The 18,369-nt window shown below is 40.5% G+C and overlaps 1 protein-coding gene across 3 annotated transcripts in view; it reads right to left on the bottom strand.

Annotated features, from left to right (window-relative positions):
* The window catches only part of LOC149226209 (S-adenosyl-L-methionine-dependent methyltransferases superfamily protein), a 208,961-nt gene that overhangs the window by 111,913 nt on the left and 78,679 nt on the right, over nt 1–18,369 (bottom strand). For all 3 annotated transcript variants that reach the window (XR_016247011.1, XR_016247010.1, XM_089375235.1), the window contains exon 3: nt 7,787–7,979. Coding sequence is in view for 1 of the 3 variants with exons in the window: in XM_089375235.1 (XP_089231361.1) it covers nt 7,787–7,979 (193 nt within the window). In the remaining 2 variants the exon portion in view is untranslated. The remainder of the gene's footprint in view (nt 1–7,786; nt 7,980–18,369) is intronic.

Below are 18,369 nucleotides of genomic sequence, written 5' to 3' on the forward strand. Positions count from 1 at the left end.
TCTCCAACGCCTCTATGAGGCTCTGCATCAGCCTTCCTAGCCTCTGCGTCAGCCTAGAACCCTCTGTGCCAACCTACAAATGCTCTGTGTTGGCTCTCTGGCCCTCTGCGTCACTCACGCAAGCCCTCTGGCCCCCTGCGCAGTCACTTTGGCTCTTTGCGTAGCCTTCTCTGCCTCTGCGTTGGTCTTTCGGCACTATCCCTGTCTCTCTGTTATGCACTCACTGAACCTCGCTGCAACTCTGATCACTGGTTTGATTTCTCTCAGCAAACCCTGCTCCAAAAAATCGAACTAACTGATCACCTTGGTGTATCTCAAACTGACCCTCAAGCCTCCTCTTATACTTTTTCTGTTGAGTCTTCAATGATCGAGATTAAATGTCTAATCAACGGCTAAGATTGGATTTGGCTTGATCCATGTCATTTAGAACCTTCTCACCCAGTTTTATATTAATACCCATTAATATTTTTATATTCCTAAGTTTAGACTTAGGAACCCATTAAAAATATTAATTATTTTAATATCTCTCTAACTGGGTGGAATTCGCCCAAACCATTTCTGGGCAATGTTGCACGAAGCGGGGACGTTTTTTGGAAGCGGGGACGCGGAAGCGTCATTTTCCAAAAATCTAGGAAGCGAAGCGTCTGCTATATATATATATTTGCATTTATACTCAAAACAAACATCCCAAATACCAAATTAGTTGTAGAAGACATGAAAACATGCAAATTTTTGCATAAATCAAGATAGATATAACATCCATTGTACATTAATGATTAATTATTCGAGCATCAACCATCTAGAATCTAGATGCTTCTCCTCTTGTCTAGCCTTTGCCTCTACCTCGATTGTCTAGGGATATTAGTCAACATTGCGCAATTTTTATCAAACTGCCTAATTCAAGACTTAAAATATGGTAGAAAAAGCTTAACATGCTTGATCAATGATTTTGACTTGATTGAAAGGTAATTTTTTGCTAAAGGCATGCCGTGTGACAAAGGAGTTCAACAATTAACACCACCAACGCTAGGGTACATATAGGGCTTGGTGCTCTTGATTAAATGCTAACCGCATACCTTCATACTTGATATAATCTAACGAAATGCCACAATCCCATTGATCCTGAATTCTTGAAAACTGTTAAGTCTGCTGAATTTTGAATAGGATATGAAATTCTATTTTCTCCATATGAAGTCCAATGAGGTTGGAACCACTCTCAAACATCCTGAGTCATTTCATGGTAATGTTAAAAATTTAAGTAAAAGGATGAAAATGAAAAATAAAGGAGAATGTCACTTTTACTCTTAAACATTACCATGAGGGAGCATCTGCTATATTTATATTTTTTTTGCCTTCATTCCTCACCCTAACCCAAGGTGGACCCACCCCCAACAAGCAAACTCACCTAAAATTAAAAAATTAAAAAAAAAAAAAATGATTTTCTAAATAGCGCGGCGCTTTTCCGGAATCGTACGCAGACGTACGGGAAGCGTACGCTTCACCCTCCAAAGTGCCATGCTTCGTACTGCCGAAGCGTCGTACGAAGCGCGCTTCGAAGGAAAGCTTCCGAAATTTCCAAGAAGCGTCCAAAACAGGCGGAAGCGCGCTTCCGAATTTTGGAAGCGCACTTTCGGGGACGCTTCCTGGACACATCTGCACGGGACGTGCTTCGGGCCTTGGAACCGAGGGGGGGACGCTTCCTGCAACATTGTTTCTGGGTCTTGGAGACCTCATGTGCTTTAGCCTCTCCACCAATTTTCATGGCTAGATCACATCCGATGCTACCCCAAATCAACACTCCCTCTTAGCAAGGAATGTGCTCTAGTAATGCTCCACCACTGAACATCACTCTGATCATCCGGCACCCATACCTGTGTTGATGCTTGGCTTGCTGCCCAACATCCTCTGCACACCTGCCTCCTGTACTGCTACCCATGGCTCTGCCACTGCAACTCCCTCTACATCTGTGTTGTTGCTGGTCCTTTCTCCCAACATTGCATTTGCACTACAGCCCTCTCTCATCATGTTGCATCATGTTGCATCATGCTGCCCATAGCACTACCACTGTTACTGCTTCACTCCAACTCAATTACTGAGATGTTGGTAACTGATCTACCCAACTACTGACATCCTTGTCAGGCTAGAAGCCCTCCTGATGCTGAAGTTCTCTCTGCTGCTATCTTGTGCTGCCTCTACGATGTTGCAACAACTCGGTGCCTCTCGTACTGCTGCAAACACCTTTGTGCCTTCCTGCACTGCTGCAACCTCCTTTGTGCCTCTCGCATTGCTGCAACCCAGTCTGCGCTGCTACAGATCACTACACTCTAGCACTATTCTGTCGCTCATCCACATCTTGCTTCTACCGACATTCGTCATCCTGCTACTGTCTCTCGGGGCTTCCGTAGCGATCCAAGAGTTTGGGTACCTCAAGGATCTTGCCCCACATCTTCTGTAGTCCTCCTGACTATAGCTCGATGTCTCCCCACCTCTTCTCTAGAGGTACATGAGCACTCATGGCACAGTCGTCATCAGTCTCTACTTCCTTCTCTGCCTTAGCTGGCGCTGCCTTGGAGTCAGAAGCCTCTCCCTTATTCTTCTTCCTGGGACACTGGGTTGCATAATGGCCCAGCTCCCCACAATGGAAGCACTTTATCTTGGAGATGTCCTTCTTCTTCCTCTTCCCTTGTTGTCCCGCAGATGCCAAAGCCGCATCCTCTTCCTCCTCTTTCTTGATTCGACCCCCTTTGCTGCTACTTCCCGCCTTGGTCAGTCGTCTAATCTCTTCTTGGCGAAGAGTTGCCCACAATTCTTCCCAATCTGGAAGATTCGCTCTGCCCAAAATGCTTTGGACGAATGTCTCCCACTCCTTGGAGACTGCATTCAGGGCGGTCCTCACCATTAACTCTTGATCTGGCGTGGCCCCTATGGAAGTAATTCTGTCTCGAATCTCCTGCAACATGCTGAGGAAGTGATCTAGCTTCTCACACTTCTGCATCTGATACGACCGCAGTTGATTCTCTAGTAGCATCTTCCTCTGCACGGAAGTGCCTTGATACAATGTCGTCAAGGTATCCCACATCTCCTTTGTCGTATTCTTCTCGGCAATATACTAAACTACATGATCCTTGACCCCATCAAGGATTATGCACTTTGCCTTAGCCATTGCATCCTCATACCTTTTGCTATCAACTGGGTCGACTAGGATAGCCACGGTTCTCAAGGCGAAGGCCTTGATGCGATGTCTATCCAGAACAGACGGGATCCTGGCCTTACAGATGACAAAGTTGGATGCTCCGTCCAACCTGTCCTAATCCCTCAGTCTGTTCATTACCATCTCTGCTCTTCTCTTCTACTCCCTCTAGGTCTCTACTTCCCTCCTAGAAGTTCTCTCCTAGACTCCTTCTGAGTCTCAATTTCCCTCCTAGAAATCCTTCTGCCAACAGTCAAATCGCTCCTCTCCGATCCCCTTTGCTCCTGCAACACTGATCTGGATTTCTTGGCTCGAAATCCGCCTAGGTAGCGACTCCCTCTACCTTGGTTATGTCTCGTTAGGTATTGTTCTGCTTCGACAGCAACAACACCCCACGAGGTTCACAATCCACAATCTGCCCACAACTCCTAGGCCCTAGTAGCTAAAGAAATTGAGCCACTTAGCTCTGTGCAATCCCAGCAAAGGTGAATCGCTCCTCTGGCCAACTGTGTCACTCCTACCTGGCTAAGCAAGATGACATGGCTCTTCGTGAGCCTCTTCTACATCTCACTGCTTCTACACTGGCCCTCTTCTAGCTCGAACTGATGACGCAGGCCCTCTGCATCACTCCTCTGTTGCTTTCTTCTTAGGAACAACTTTTGTCTCTCGAGACAGTTGTTTCTGCCGCAAATTTTCTGATTTAGCTGGTGCCTTCAACTCTCCTGTGATCTGCAATGCTCTGATACCATGTTGAAATTTCTAAGTCCAACCCATTAGAAAGTTTTCTGCACTATCTGGATTATTTCACCTACTAGTTTAATTACTGAACAAGTTATTTAACCATATAAATACTGAAATAAACACAAATGCAGTCTCAACCATCTACAGATCATCAACTGAAAGAAACAGACAAACACACAAGGGACACCATTATTTTTTGGACAATCGTCCCCGAAAACACCCAACTTGGGAAAACCGGTGCAACAGTTGTGAGGGTTTTATTATTAAGCAACTTTTCTTGAGTACAACTAGGTGCCAAACGGGCTCACCCGACAGAGAAATCAATCTAGCAGTAATACCTCTTCGGAAGTAGATATTCGGCAAGTCTGCTCCACAAAAATCTCTCCAACGACTCTCTGAGGCTCTACATCAGCCTAGAACCCTCTACGTCAGCCTACAAATGCTCTACGCTGGCTCTCTGGCCCTCTACGTCACTCACGCAGACCCTGTGGCCCTCTGCGCAGTCACTTTGGCCCTCTGCGTGGCTCCTATTGGCTCTGCGTAGCCTTCTCTGCCTCTGCGTTGGTCTTCCAGCACTATCTCTGCCTCTCTGCTACGCACTCACTGCCCCTCGCTGCAACTCTGATCACTAGTTTGATTTCTCTCAACAAATCCCGCTCCAGAAAATTGAACTGACTGTTCACCATAGTGTATCTCCAACTAGCCCTCAAGCGTCCTTTTATACTTTTTTTGTTGAGTCTTCAACGACCGAGATTAAATCTCTAATCAACGGCTAAGATTAGATTTGGCTTGATCCATGTCATTTAGAACCTTCTCACCCAGTTTTATATTAACACCCATTAATATTTTTATTTTCCTAAGTTTAGACTTAGGAACCCATTAAAAATATTAATTATTTTAATATCTCTCTAACTGGGTGGAATTCCCCCAAACCATTTCTGGGTCTTGGAGATCTCATGTGCTTTAGCCTCTCCACCAATTTTCATGGCTAGAACACATTTGATGCTACTGCAAATCAACATCACTCGAGACAGTTAGTTGGGACACAAAATATCCAAAGAGAGACTTCTCGGTGGTGGCGTTTTGTCAGGGCACGAGCTGACGGGTGCAGGTTTAGGGAGGTGATCATGAGTGAGCTGCAGGGTGCACGATCGGTAGGACAACTCGAGGTGTTATGTGAGCACGAGGTACAGGGGATGGTAAGACTCATTAGCAAGAGGATGCCTAGGCTCCAGGCAATATCCAGAAACATCATCAAGTGTTGGGATAGCAGATTTCGTTGTGTGGTCTAGCAGGAGCAGAGCAGTTTTTCATACGTGGGACAGATTCTTGATGCTTGGTGCCCATCTATTGGATACATACAAGGGTTAGAGACGAGGCACAAAGGAGTCCCAGTAGCTAGTTGCATGTCACTGCAACAGGTAGTGAGGATTGGGAGTTGTGGACCTCTAGTATGGCTATGGGATCTAGGGATCCAGTTGATTGGTGGGACACTCCATTTCTTAGTGAGTACGGTTAGGATAGCAGGTGATCTGGTTCATTCTCAGGCTGACACATGGGGGATCACCGAGGTCTTCATCATATGGTGAGGCAGGTTGTTGCTCAGGATTGGGGCTAGCCACAGACATTGTTTTGAAAACCGACCGGCTCGGAACCGACTCGGCCGAGTTGGTCCGAGCCGATGCCAAAAAACTTGACTTGGCCATCGAAACAGTTCGGTCGGCTTAGTATTAACTCGGTCGACTCGGTCGAGCCCGCAATAACTCGGCCGAGTTAGAAACAGCGGCCCACAAAACTCGTAAAGCAACGATTTTTTTTTTTAAATGTTTTTTGGGGGGACTCCAAACCTGATTTTGATTTGTCTATTTTGTCTTTGGGGTCCATTCCCCTCTCCTAAACCCTATTTAACCCACCCAACCCCTCTCATTCTCTCACAGCCATCTCATGCATTTGAGTGAGAGTTTGTGAGGAGTTGTTGAGTTTGTTTTTGGAGCAGCAGTGAGGAGTCTTGGGCAAGCATTATAGCTGGAATGAAGAGCTTCTTGGGCAGCCATTTGGAGCAGCATTTGCCATTGAGAAGTTGGTTTCTTGGAGAAAGCTTGAGGAGGCAGTTTGTGCCTGGAGGTATTTTCTTTTTACTTGTAAAAATCTGTTTTTGCTTATTAAATTTTATGTGCAAATCTAGAAATCCTAAAGTGTTTTTTGTGAAAGAAATGAATATTGAATCAAAGTTTTTTTTTTGTCTTCATTTTCAGATTTTTTGCTTTCATTTCTAAGTCAAAAAATGGCACCTAGAGTGAAAGATGTTGCTTGGACATATGTTGAAATGGTTGATAGTCAAATGCATTGCAAATTTTGCCATAGGAAAATTAAGGAAGGTCCTGGGGGCATTAATAGGCTGAAACAACACTTGGCAAGGATTAGAGGCCAAATTACTCCATGTACCTCACCAGAAATTGGGGAGATTAGGAAGGATTTGTTAGCCAGCTTTGAGAAGTTTAAAGAAGATAAGGCTAGGCAAAAAGAGTTAGAGGCTGAAATTGGGAGGAAGAGGAATATACAAAAAAACGTTGGCTACCAACCCCCATTTTGATTTTGAGGGTTCTTCCTCTATCCCTTGTACTGATGCATCCAACCCCTTCCGATATGTTCCTCCCTCTTTTGAGTCTATTCAAGAAAAGGGAAAGGGTAAAATGAAAAAGGGTGATATGAATATCAAAAGTTATTTCACTCCCTCCTCTCCATCAGATGCACATGGTCCTCAAGCTAGTAGAAGTCATATGCAGCCCACTTTAGATGACCATTGGAAGAAAGAATTGAGGGAGATTGCTTGTGATTACATAGCTAGATGGTGGTATGATGCTGATATCCCCTTCAATGCTTCCCGTTCACCATATTATGAGCCTATGTTTGATGCCATACATGCTGCTGGAAAAGGCTTCAAAGGCCCTACTATGCATGAGCTAAGGGGGTATCGTTTGCAGAAAGAAATTTTCTCCATTAATGAGTATTTGAAAGATTTCAAGGACTCATGGGCAAGAACAGGATGTACCATCATGTCAGATGGATGGACTGATCAAAAAAACTGTACCATCATAAACTTTCTTATCTTCTTCCCACAGGAACCATGTTTCTAAAATCAGTTGATGCATCTGATAAGGTAAAAGATGGGCAATTCAGTGTTCTAGTCAACGGCCAGCATTAGAAATTGTTGGAGAAGGACGTAGTTCACTCCGAGACCATTTCCACCACTTGGGTCCGTGTGATTTTTCTGCGTTATTCTGGGTTCCTTGTGAGGAGGCCCCTATTCATTTCCTGGAATTTTCCGAGTAGTTTAGAGGGCTGAAACACCAATTCCATTCCAGCCAACAGTAGCAGAATTCACTGGGCCAACACAGAGACTTGGGGAGAGCAGTTTCTAGCACTTGGGCAGCTCCATTTTCACCTAGGACTTGACTAGCTTGTTGTAGCAAGCCAAGGTTCCTTTTCTTCATTTATATGTACCTTGTTTTCTCAATTAATAAAATGGATCAGCACTTGGTACAATTTTTGGTGCAATTTGTCATTATGCTGGTGTGTTAGCTTTATGGTTACATGTTTATGCTTTATTTGTTGTTATCACTTAATATTTCCCACTAGGAATATTACACAAAGCTTGACAAATAGATTTGGACTACTAAGTTCCTTGAAAAGCACACATGTATTGAAAAAAGTTCAAAAACATTGTTTAAACCACAGACTAGTCTGTATAAAAAATTACATTCTAATTTTAAAATAGCAATTACCAATTGGCTTTTCTATGCTTTTGCATATCAAAAAACAGTAATTAGGTCATTATAATAAGGGTTAAAGTACCTCATTTGGGCTAAGAGTGGAATCTAACAAAGATGAAGTGTTTTGCAATGCTGATTGTTGCACATCCATCCCATAAATAAGCCCTTTTTTTGACTCTGTGCACACCAATTTTGCCAATGCTAAGGTGTCTTGGCCATTGCCACATGTAGCATCAATCACAAAATCACCACCTCTAAGAACATGTCGCCAAACCCTGCATATTGATATAAGCACATATAAACGTAAGAATCACTCCATCGCTATTGTGCACTGTCATGATACTCAAATTGCAAAACCCTGAAAGCTGATGATATTGTATGACAAACCCTTTAGTCTAGGACATTTAAATTTTACGATCATCTTCTGTTATAAGTGTTGACTATTTGTCCTTTAATAAACTTTGTATTTTAATTTATATGTCTAGGTGCTTCTATATGGTAAAGAGAAAATTTAACTGTAGGAATATCCTTCTTCAAAAATTTGGTTATAAATCGTGTGTCAACCCCAAATAGTGGGAATATGCCTATTTAAGGTCACCAAGACATTCTATAACTTAATACAGTTTACATATCCCAGATTCTTTTGAGAAAGTTCCGCTTTATTTTCTAGTAGTCGGGAGGTTTTCAGTGTTCTCACCTTCATTTGCTCATATCATTTTTGGTATCTAACCAGAATTACTCCTTCCCAATTTTCTGCTAGTGGACCTATGTCTCTACAACTACGATTTGCCCAATCTGCTAGAACTTTACATGTTCAACTTTAGTCCCATTTGGTGAACAGGATTTTCCATTCGATTAGTTTTGAACCTTCCATAGTATTACTACAAAATGATGAATCATTTATAGAATTGTTGATTTGTGAGAAAGATAGCTTCTAAGGGTTAAAGCCAGGCATCCATCCTCGTCATCCTTCACCTGAAGAACCAGCATCATAAAAAAGCAAAAGTTTTACTCATAATTCAATGCATGACTACTCAATCAACTAAAGGATACTTGATTATTAACTCATGCATTGTCTGTGTTGTGGACAGCTTCACGTCTTTAAGATTATTAACTTGCAAACATCCCAATGAATACCATGTTCCAAAGGTCAGTGCTATGTTGTCATCACTGCCCCATCAAAGAGGTATATGGCACACAACTATTATGGATGCCTTGAAGCCCATTACCACTACGAATATAATAAGAAGCGGGTTTGTACCGAATGGCACAACTCCAATCTATTTAAAATTTCAAATTATCTTTCATGTGGCAAATCAGGTTGATGAAACAAAAGCACAGGCATAAGCCTATGCAACCATTGTGAGAAAACATGTAAAATGAATAGATTAATTCCCATCAGCTAAATGTCCATGTGAGCAGCATGGACCCCATTATGATCAATGCATGTCCACGATGCATTCCAATTCAGTGAATCATCATAAAAACAACAATATATTGGACCATGGAAATAGATCAACAAAGGAATTTTACAATTATTCATAAAGCCTATTAATAGACAAATCACACCAAACACTTGAATGGCCAAATTGTAATGCAATATAATCAGATAAGCAATTTTATGAAGTTGACATAGGCCATTTCTCCAAAATTGACATGGAACTATCCTAATGACAAGCTAGTGAATGTTGAACTTCCATAAGAGGGCAGGCCGTTGTTTCATTTCCAAATTTTATGCAGGACTATATAAATTTTGTAAGGGCACCAAGACCATGCAATATCAAACTGAACCTCATTCTATGCATGGAGAGTGATATATAGGGGGAGCATTCAAATCAAAACTGAGCCGTATTCTATGTAAACAAATTTAAAAATGGAAGTCATTGTATAACAAATGCTCTCAAATGAAGGCTGTTGGTCCTCAAAGATGATGTATTACACCTTTAACACTAATGGTATTTCATCAATGCTCAAAGTCTTCTCTGTAATTACGTAGTCATAGAATGCAAGGAGGGCACTCTCCTAAACAATTTTGTTTTCCATGAAATCTTTAAATTACTGTTCAAATTCCACCATCATAAAAGCAACACTCATAGGAAAAGAGATGGTTGTCATTTCTTATGTTCAAAGGCTCCTCTAAAGTGTAATAAATACTCGCTCTTAAAATTTACAAGAGAATAATGGTGATGAAATGAGGAGAGAAAGGATAAGTGCACAAATTTACTAAATTTAGACAGCTTATCAACTAATGTGGCAAACAAATAGATAGAACCTCCATATAAAGCCAATGGACATGAAAAGCTCTGGGACTTACGAGACCCAACCAGCCTATCCAATATCTAAAAGAGCGACACCCTCTTACCTTGGTGAAGATTCTTTGTCATAAAACCTGTTAATTATTTCAAAACAATGTTAGTTGCTTGTGTATGATGACCTTGGCTCTAACATCTCTCCGACCAAGGAAATTCATTGCCCTCAATGAGGCTGATATCTCACATGAAAGCAAGAGATTCCCACATTACCCCTTCAATAGGATTAGTGGACCATTACACTAATACGTTTTGATTTATCTATTTCTTAATCTTCTAACCCTTTCATACATTATCCAAGCTGGATCATTTTCTGCCTATTTCACTTTGCATATCCAAATATCTGGGAAATATATTATCATGTCAAGTTCGTGGTTGTTTCAAGAAAATAATATTGAAAACAAAATGCATCCTTAGATAAGCAGGTAAATGTGAATTCTAATTCATGCAACTGTTCAAACAATAGTGAAATGTCCAAAATATCTTGACAATAACTAGGTGTATCTTACAGTAGAAAATAAACTAATGGAGTGCACCATCAAATAAACCTTGTCACCAACTTGCAAAAACAGTGGAGTGGGATGTTGATCTTATAATATAATTACACCTTGGATTGTGCCATTTCTATATATTTTCTACATGTTACTAGTGAAAATTGCACTTAAGTTATAAAAGTCCTAATAATGGGTGCAACCTCAAAGGTATCTCAAGAGTCACCACAATAGCACCTATTCTCACCATTTGTATTTTTTTGACTCGGGCCACTTGAATTTGCCCACAATTTGTGCTAGGCAAATTGTATAACATCATTGTACCATTATTATCAGAACCGGTGGAACCGGCTAGTCCGACCGGTTTGGGGTGTTGAAATTTTCTTGTACCCCAGATCTGGTCTCTGTCTCGACCTAAGTTGCACGAAACGCCGAAACGTTTCATAGTTTCCGAAATGGATACTTTAAGAAATGTCACCTCCCAAAAATGGAAACGTCGGCCGAAACGTCATATATATATATATAAACGCTAAAACGTTTCAGAGTTTCCGAAACAGATACTTTAAGAAACGTCACCTCCCAAAAATGGAAACGTCGGCCGAAACGTCATATATATATATATATATATATATATATATATATATATATATCTTGGAGAAAAAAGGGAATAAGACATATAGATGACAATTTAGAAGAAAAATGAAGTCTATATTAACTCTCATAGATGATTACATGACGATCGAGTTTCGGTGGAGTTTCAGCTGACGTTCAGAGTTTCGGGTACAAGTACGGCCCGAAAGACCAGGTTCTTAGAATTTTCATGCAACATAGGTCTAGACTAAATCATAAACACACTGAAGGTACTCAATTAAGAGACTTTGCACAGCGGAAAAATATCAGCAGTGAAATCGATGATAGTACACAAGATATATGGACCCAAATCTCGTTTCCCATTAGTCTATCAATAAGAAAACATTCGGGCTCCCGTACCAGGGATCATGACCCGTCAGAAACCCTGATACAATCTAGTATACATATTACATAGTATACAACAACTAGGACTGAGGTCTAATCTTTCAAACACTAATCTGCCCAATACAAAATACAAATGGTTGTCCTCTGCCTACAAAAGTAATCAGCAGGATATTGACTTACCTAGGTTGCTGCTTTAGCCCATAGACTTCAGTTCCCTTGTTGTACCTTCCTATAGCACAACTCCTTCTACTGCTACAGACTTCTTTCCTTCCAATAGCCCTAATCTACCCCTTCTGCAACAACAATCTTGCAGCCCACTGACCTCAGCCCTTTACTGTTTGTGTAGGTCTCGGACTACCTCCCAACTGTCTTGGTTGACCTACCTAGCACTTATACTGTTGTTGCCAACCCTCACCAGGGTTACTGAATCACTGACCAACCCTCCTTCAACAGTCCACTTGCCTTATTGTTCTTCTCTTCAACAATCTTGGCCTACTTCTCATAAGTTATGTTCAGCCCTTACATACTAGCCTATACTCAGCCTCGGCCCTCCTACACTGTCTGAGGCCCCTTGGCCTATAGATTAACCCTGCAGCTCTGGTCCTAGGGCTAAGGTATTCTGTGGCCAGCCCTTATTGGCTCTACGGCTACCCTACCAAGCACCTATTAGATCTCAAGGTGGCCTTAACTGGGCCTTAACCACCTCGGCTTTCCAGAAATGGGCCTCAGACCACCCTATAGGTTCTCTTGTGCTTGCGGACAGGCTCCTTAAGGTTGCTATTCAACGTTAGCCCTCAGGTTACCTGAACAAACCTTATATTAGTCACTTGGAAACCATTCTTTAGTTCTGTACTGCCTCTTGGATGCCTTTCTTGGGGCCTGCAGCCAGATCCCTTCTTCTTGCGGTCAGAGAAACACGGTCCAGCCCTCCTCTAGGGCTCGGACCTCTTTATTATCTCAGGAATATCACATATCAGCATCTTCTTTTTTCACAACAACTTTGGCTTCCTTAAGGAAAATCCACTCTGCCTCTACCACAGATCCTAGCACAGAATTACTAACTTAGCCTCCTCCTGGACAAACTGTGACTCCCCTAATTCTCTCACTTGTACGTCTACGCCTCTAGTTTGGCCTCTTATTTATACTTTTCCTTTAGGTTATTTCCGGAACCCTTGGTCCTTTAGAGTTTTTCCCACTCAACCATTTAATAATTAATTAGAATAATAAATTTGTTAACTTATGTCCCAAACCCACAACTTTGGGTTCCAAACACTTGGGTAACTTGCCCAACCAACTCCCTTTTGGTGGGTTTTCACTATTCGGAAAGACCTTGCGAGCTACACAAATTTCAACATGGGGGTCAAACCAGTCCGGTTGAAGGTTTGGAACCAAAAATGGCCGGTGCAGTACCGAACTGGCCGGTTTGTACCAAACTAGCCAATCTATACAATGTAACCAAGGATGTTCCAAATGCAATTTTTTTTTAAAAACAAGAATTTTTTAGTGGGTCGGCCTAATATTCAAGCCTATGGCCCTACTATTGCTATGCAATCAATTGTTGGAAATGTAACTAGTTTCGGTCTTCATAATTGTTATTGTACTCATTTCAATATGTATATCTTATGTAACAAACAAAAGAAGAAAGAAAATTTATTATTTTAAAGCATGGGTTTCATGCTTCTTATTGATGGTCTTCTAGGTAAAAGCATGTTCTTCATGCTTCTAGGGTTTGTTAGGTCATAGGATTTATTGTCATGAGTCAAGAGAGTCAACATCATGATTATAAGACCCTTCCGGGCAAAATGTATCTTGTAAAAGAATTTATTTTGAGTCTAGAAAGTCCTGGAAACCTCCAAAGTACAAGTCAACCCTGGTAGCTACAAGTCGACCTAAAGGAGGGAATTCGACCCCTTGGAAAGGTTATAAATACAGGCAACTTTGACCTCATTAGTCACTCATTTGATCTCTCTCCTATAAGAAGTTCAATCTAAATCTAGGAGCTAGAAGAAAGGAAGAGCGAAGGTCTAGAAAGCAAAGAGAATTCAAGAAGAAAAAGGAAAGATTTCTTTTGGGCTCTATCTCTCTCACATCTGCGAAAACTAGGGTTTTGCAGCTTCAAGGAAGGTCAAAATTGCAGGTCCCAATTACAGGTGATCAAGTTGCAGGATCAAGTTGTTGGAAAAGCGAATATTTTGATTTGAATTCATTGACCTTGGAAAGACATTATCTTGCTTAAAGGAGGATCTCTTGAAGAATTGTCTTATGCTAGAATTAGGGTTTTTGCAGCAGCAACAAGATCGAAGTTGCGGGACGAAGTTGCAAGGTTGAAGTTGGGGTCGAAGTTGAAGCTGGAAGTTGGTTGAAGCAGGATTGAACCTTATCGATCTAATCCTATTAGAAGGGCTTCTTGGAGGGTTGACTTGGTGCTTGGAGGAGGACTTGGTCTAGGGTTTGGGTCTTGGTTATCTCATTTGAAGCAAATTCTATAAGAAGAAGAGATTTTTTTGGGTTTTTCCCCTTGGAGGGGTTTTTCCCTAGCTTGGAGCCTAATTTTTGTGTCCACTATCTTTACTATTTTGCTCTTGATAATTGTTTGATGAAGAAGAACTAATAAAGAAAACACAAGAAGATAAATAAAGTTCACAAGCAATTATTAAGGTTAAGGAAAATCTGAATTAATAGCTACCACATTGCATTTTCCAACATGGTATCAGAGCTAAGGTGAACAAGAGAAGGCAGTTGAAAAGATCATCTTGTGGACACAAGAAGGGTTTGCCAAGGGAAATCACTTGCAGAAGGATCAAGACTACATCAAGCTCTCATCAAGGAAGATTACAAGAAGGTTTTTGATCTCTCTTGGAAGGAGATCTATTTAAAGGCTCATTGGAAGACATCTTTGAAGGAAGCATCAAAGAATCTTGGTATCATTCATCACTCTTGGAAGTTGTTGTTGAAGGAATCCTAGAAACATCTTTCAAGGACATCATTGAAGTCTCTTTGAAGATCTTGAAAGCATCAAGATAGTGGGAGACATCATCAAAGAAGAAAAGATTCTTGGTTGACAAGTAAGTACCATATTGTTACGTTATGTTTAAATCTACAGGTCATATGGGTTCTTTCTGCAAGGAAAGCAATAAGTTTGTTGGCTCAACAAATTTCCTAGCATGGAAGAAAAGGATTGACCTAGCACTTACAGAACATGAAGTAATGGAATATGTCCTCAGTGAAGTTGTTGAACCTAGCAAAGACAAGACTCAAGAGTTAGCAAAATACAAGAAAGGAGAAGTAAGGGCACAAAGGATCATTGTTGAATCCATTAAGGATCATCTAGTTCCCTTTGTTGTTGATTTGAAGACATCTAAGGCTATGTATGATAAGCTAGTAAAGTTGTACTCTATAAGTACATCAAGTCAAAAGATTTCCTTGAGAAACCAACTATACAGAATAAGGAAATCGAAGGATGAAGACATGGCCTCCTATCTAATGAAGATTTCACAAATAAGAGATCAGTTGCATGGGCTTGGGGAGACAATTTTTTACTCTGAAATGACCATCTGTGTACTAAATGCTTTGCCACCAGAATGGAGCAATTTTGCAACTAGCATCTACTCTAAGAAAGATACTACTCCTTTTGATGAGTTGTGGGCTCAATGCATCTTGGAAGAGACTAGGATCAAGGCAAAGGATGACACTGAATCAAATGAACAATCTCAAGCCTTTATTGCAAGAACCAAGAAGTTGAAGAAGGGAAAGTTTGGAAAGTCCAAGAAGAAGCCAGATATGTCCAAGGTTCAATTCATGTCCAAGGTTCAATTCAATGCTTTGATGCAATGAATATGGACACTTTAAAAGGGACTGTCCAAACAAGCAGAACAACAAAAGAAAGGAAAGAAGTGAAGCTCACACAGTTGAAGAGAAGGGAGAACCTAAGAAGAAGCCGAAGAGAGAAGATATCAAAGATCTTTACTATTGAAGAAGGCATCCTCTCTGTCAGGTTCTTTATGAAGTTTGTCTTTCCTTCATTTAGAATAGCATGCATTGTTGTTTACTCTAGAAGAGTTTTGTTTTTGTAAAAGCATGGCATCCTAGATAGTAGCATATTTAGAGTCTACTTGATTGAGTTGCTTTGAATCATCTAGTCTTTCAAAATTGAGAAGATTGGAACTATTTTGCATATTATTGTTCATCCAAGCATTATCTAACATTATGTTAGAGGTAGTCATTTTGCTAAGATGGATCATCAAGATCCTATAAGAACCATCATTTTGGAAGGTTCTTGGAAGAAGCATTATGACAAGGTTAGTATATATTCCATATAGTATGGAAACAATACTCTTGAAGGATGAAGGAATGCAGTTGGTCAAGTTGAAGGCTCATTTCAAATCAAATAGCTAGATGATTGGATGAAAGCATTGGAATGCATATTTGAAGTAACTCTTCTCTTGGATAGGATTCATATGTACAAGAATCTTGTAAAAGAAGTTGGTCATAAAATATGCTTAGTATGGTTATATGATGCTTAAAAGAAGAATTTGACTTACTCTAGAATGGATAAAGGATCAAAACTTTCTCACTAAATTATATAGAATAAGTGATAAACATCCAATATAGTCTCCGAAAGAAAATTGTAATTTGGTAATCAAGTTCAATCCTTGGGCACTTTGATGCCTTAAGGGAGATTCGTATGGAGATGGATCATGAGGATGTTGATGTTTTGATAAGAAAGTCATCTCGACGAGGTAAGTCTAATATTTTTTATTATTGGTTATTTGGTTAACATATTGTTTTGCTACCTAGAAGGATATTGTAGGAATATATGATGAATGTTGGGGCAAGCTCACATATGATTGTGGCAATTATGAAGTCAAGATGTTTTCATCTTAAGGCAGTAGTGCAAGAAGATAACTTGAAGCTCAAACTCGTACAAAGGAGATCACTTTCATGAGAAAGCTATGATTAGCTTGAAGTTCGGCAAGGCTCAACATAATGCCTTCATTGATGATGACAAGATTAAAGTGATGTGCAAGATTGATGACCTGAACCCTGTACAAGATAGAAGAAAGAAGATGGCTCCATGATACCCAGAAAGAAAGAAATCTCGATGCGCAAGAAAGAGGGAGCCATGCAACTATCTCCATAAAGAACAAGTGGTTGATACTCTTATAAGCTAAAGAGCTTGTGGTTATGACTTCTCAAACTAAAAAGGAAGTCAGGAATTTCCTCTAGATTTGAGAGGAAGTGAAGGAGTCTCCTTGAACATGAGCAAGGATCTATTCCCTAATCAAGAAAAAATAGGGATATCCTCTCTGATTGAGAGGGAGTGATGATGGACATCACATGTGCATTCTCTTCTTCATTTGTCATGCACTTGACTAGGACTAACAGTTGTAAGTCTAAGTGAAGGCCGTGGAAAAAGAATGGTGGAGGATTGGATAAGCATTTGTGGTTTCCTTGAAGATAGAGAATCCAAGAAAGAAAAGGTACTAACACTCTTTGTGGATAAGATAGGTAACCAAGATAAGAGTGGTCGAAGAGGACCAATATTCTTTGAGGATTAAGGGTTAAAAATCAATGATAAGAATAGTGCTAAAAGGACATACCTAGTGAACATCCAGATGGTGTATGTGCCTTAAAGGTAGTGCGATATCTCACATAAAGCCTCCCAACATAATGCTCTCGCATGAAGTTGAGCTTGTCTAGTTAGGCCTCAAAGGCAGTGTTGGTTATAATGTTGATGCTTACAGTTGGCTTATCAATCTGACTCTTCTTATGAGAACTCTTCAGCTTGAGAATGATGTTGTACTAGTTGTACAATTATGAATACCTCCCTAGTTAAGAGGGAGTGTTGGAAATGTAACTAGTTTCGGTCTTCATAATTGTTATTGTACTCATTTCAATATGTATATCTTATGTAACAAACAAAAGAAGAAAGAAAAATTATTATTTTAAAGCATGGGTCTCATGCTTCTTCTTGATGGTCTTCTAGGTAAAAGCATGTTCTTCATGCTTCTAGGGTTTATTAGTTCATAGGATTTATTGTCATGAGTAAAGAGAGTCAACATCATGGTTATAAGACCTTTTCGGGCAAAATGTACCTTGTAAAAGAATTTATTGTGTCTAGAAAGTCTTGGAAACCTCCAAAGTACATGTCGGCCTAAAGGAGGGAATTCGACCCCTTGGAAAGGCTATAAATACAGGCAGCTTCAACCTCATTAGTCACTCATTCGATCTCTCTCATATAAGAAGTTCGATCTAAAGCTAGTAGCTAGAAGAAAGGAAGCGTGAAGGTCTAGAAGGCAAGGAGAATTCAAGAAGAAGGAAAGGTTGTTTTTAGGCTCTATCTCTCTCACACGTGCAAAAACTAACGTTTTTGTAGCTTCAAGGAAGGCCGAAATTGCCAGTTCAGATTGCAGGAGATCAAGTTGCAGGATCAAGTTGTTGGAAGAGCGAATATTTTGATTTGACTTCGTTGACCTTGGAAAAACATTATCTTGCTCAAAGGAGGATCCCTTGAAGAATTGTCTTTTGCCAAAATTAGAGTTTTTGTAGCAGCTACAAGATTGAAGTTGCAAGACGTTGCAGGGTTGAAATTGGGGTCGAAGTTGAAGCTGGAAGCTGGTTGAAGCAGGATCGAACCTTATTGATCTAATCCTATTGGAAGGGCTTCTTGGAGGGCTAACTTGGTGCTTGGAGGAGGACTTGGTCTAGGGTTTGGGTCTTGGTTGTCTCATTTGAAGCAGATTCTATAAGAAGATGAGATTTTTCTAGGTTTTTCCCCTTGGAGGGTTTTTTCCGTGGCTTGGAGACTAATTTTTATGTCCACTGTCTTTACTACTTTGCTCATGATAATTGTTTGATGAAGAAAAACTAATAAATAAAACAAAAGAAGA

Source organism: Pinus tabuliformis, chromosome J (assembly GCF_031772625.1).
Source record: "Pinus tabuliformis cultivar Carrire ecotype Pingquan chromosome J, CPIR1, whole genome shotgun sequence".
NCBI lineage: Eukaryota > Viridiplantae > Streptophyta > Pinopsida > Pinales > Pinaceae > Pinus > Pinus tabuliformis.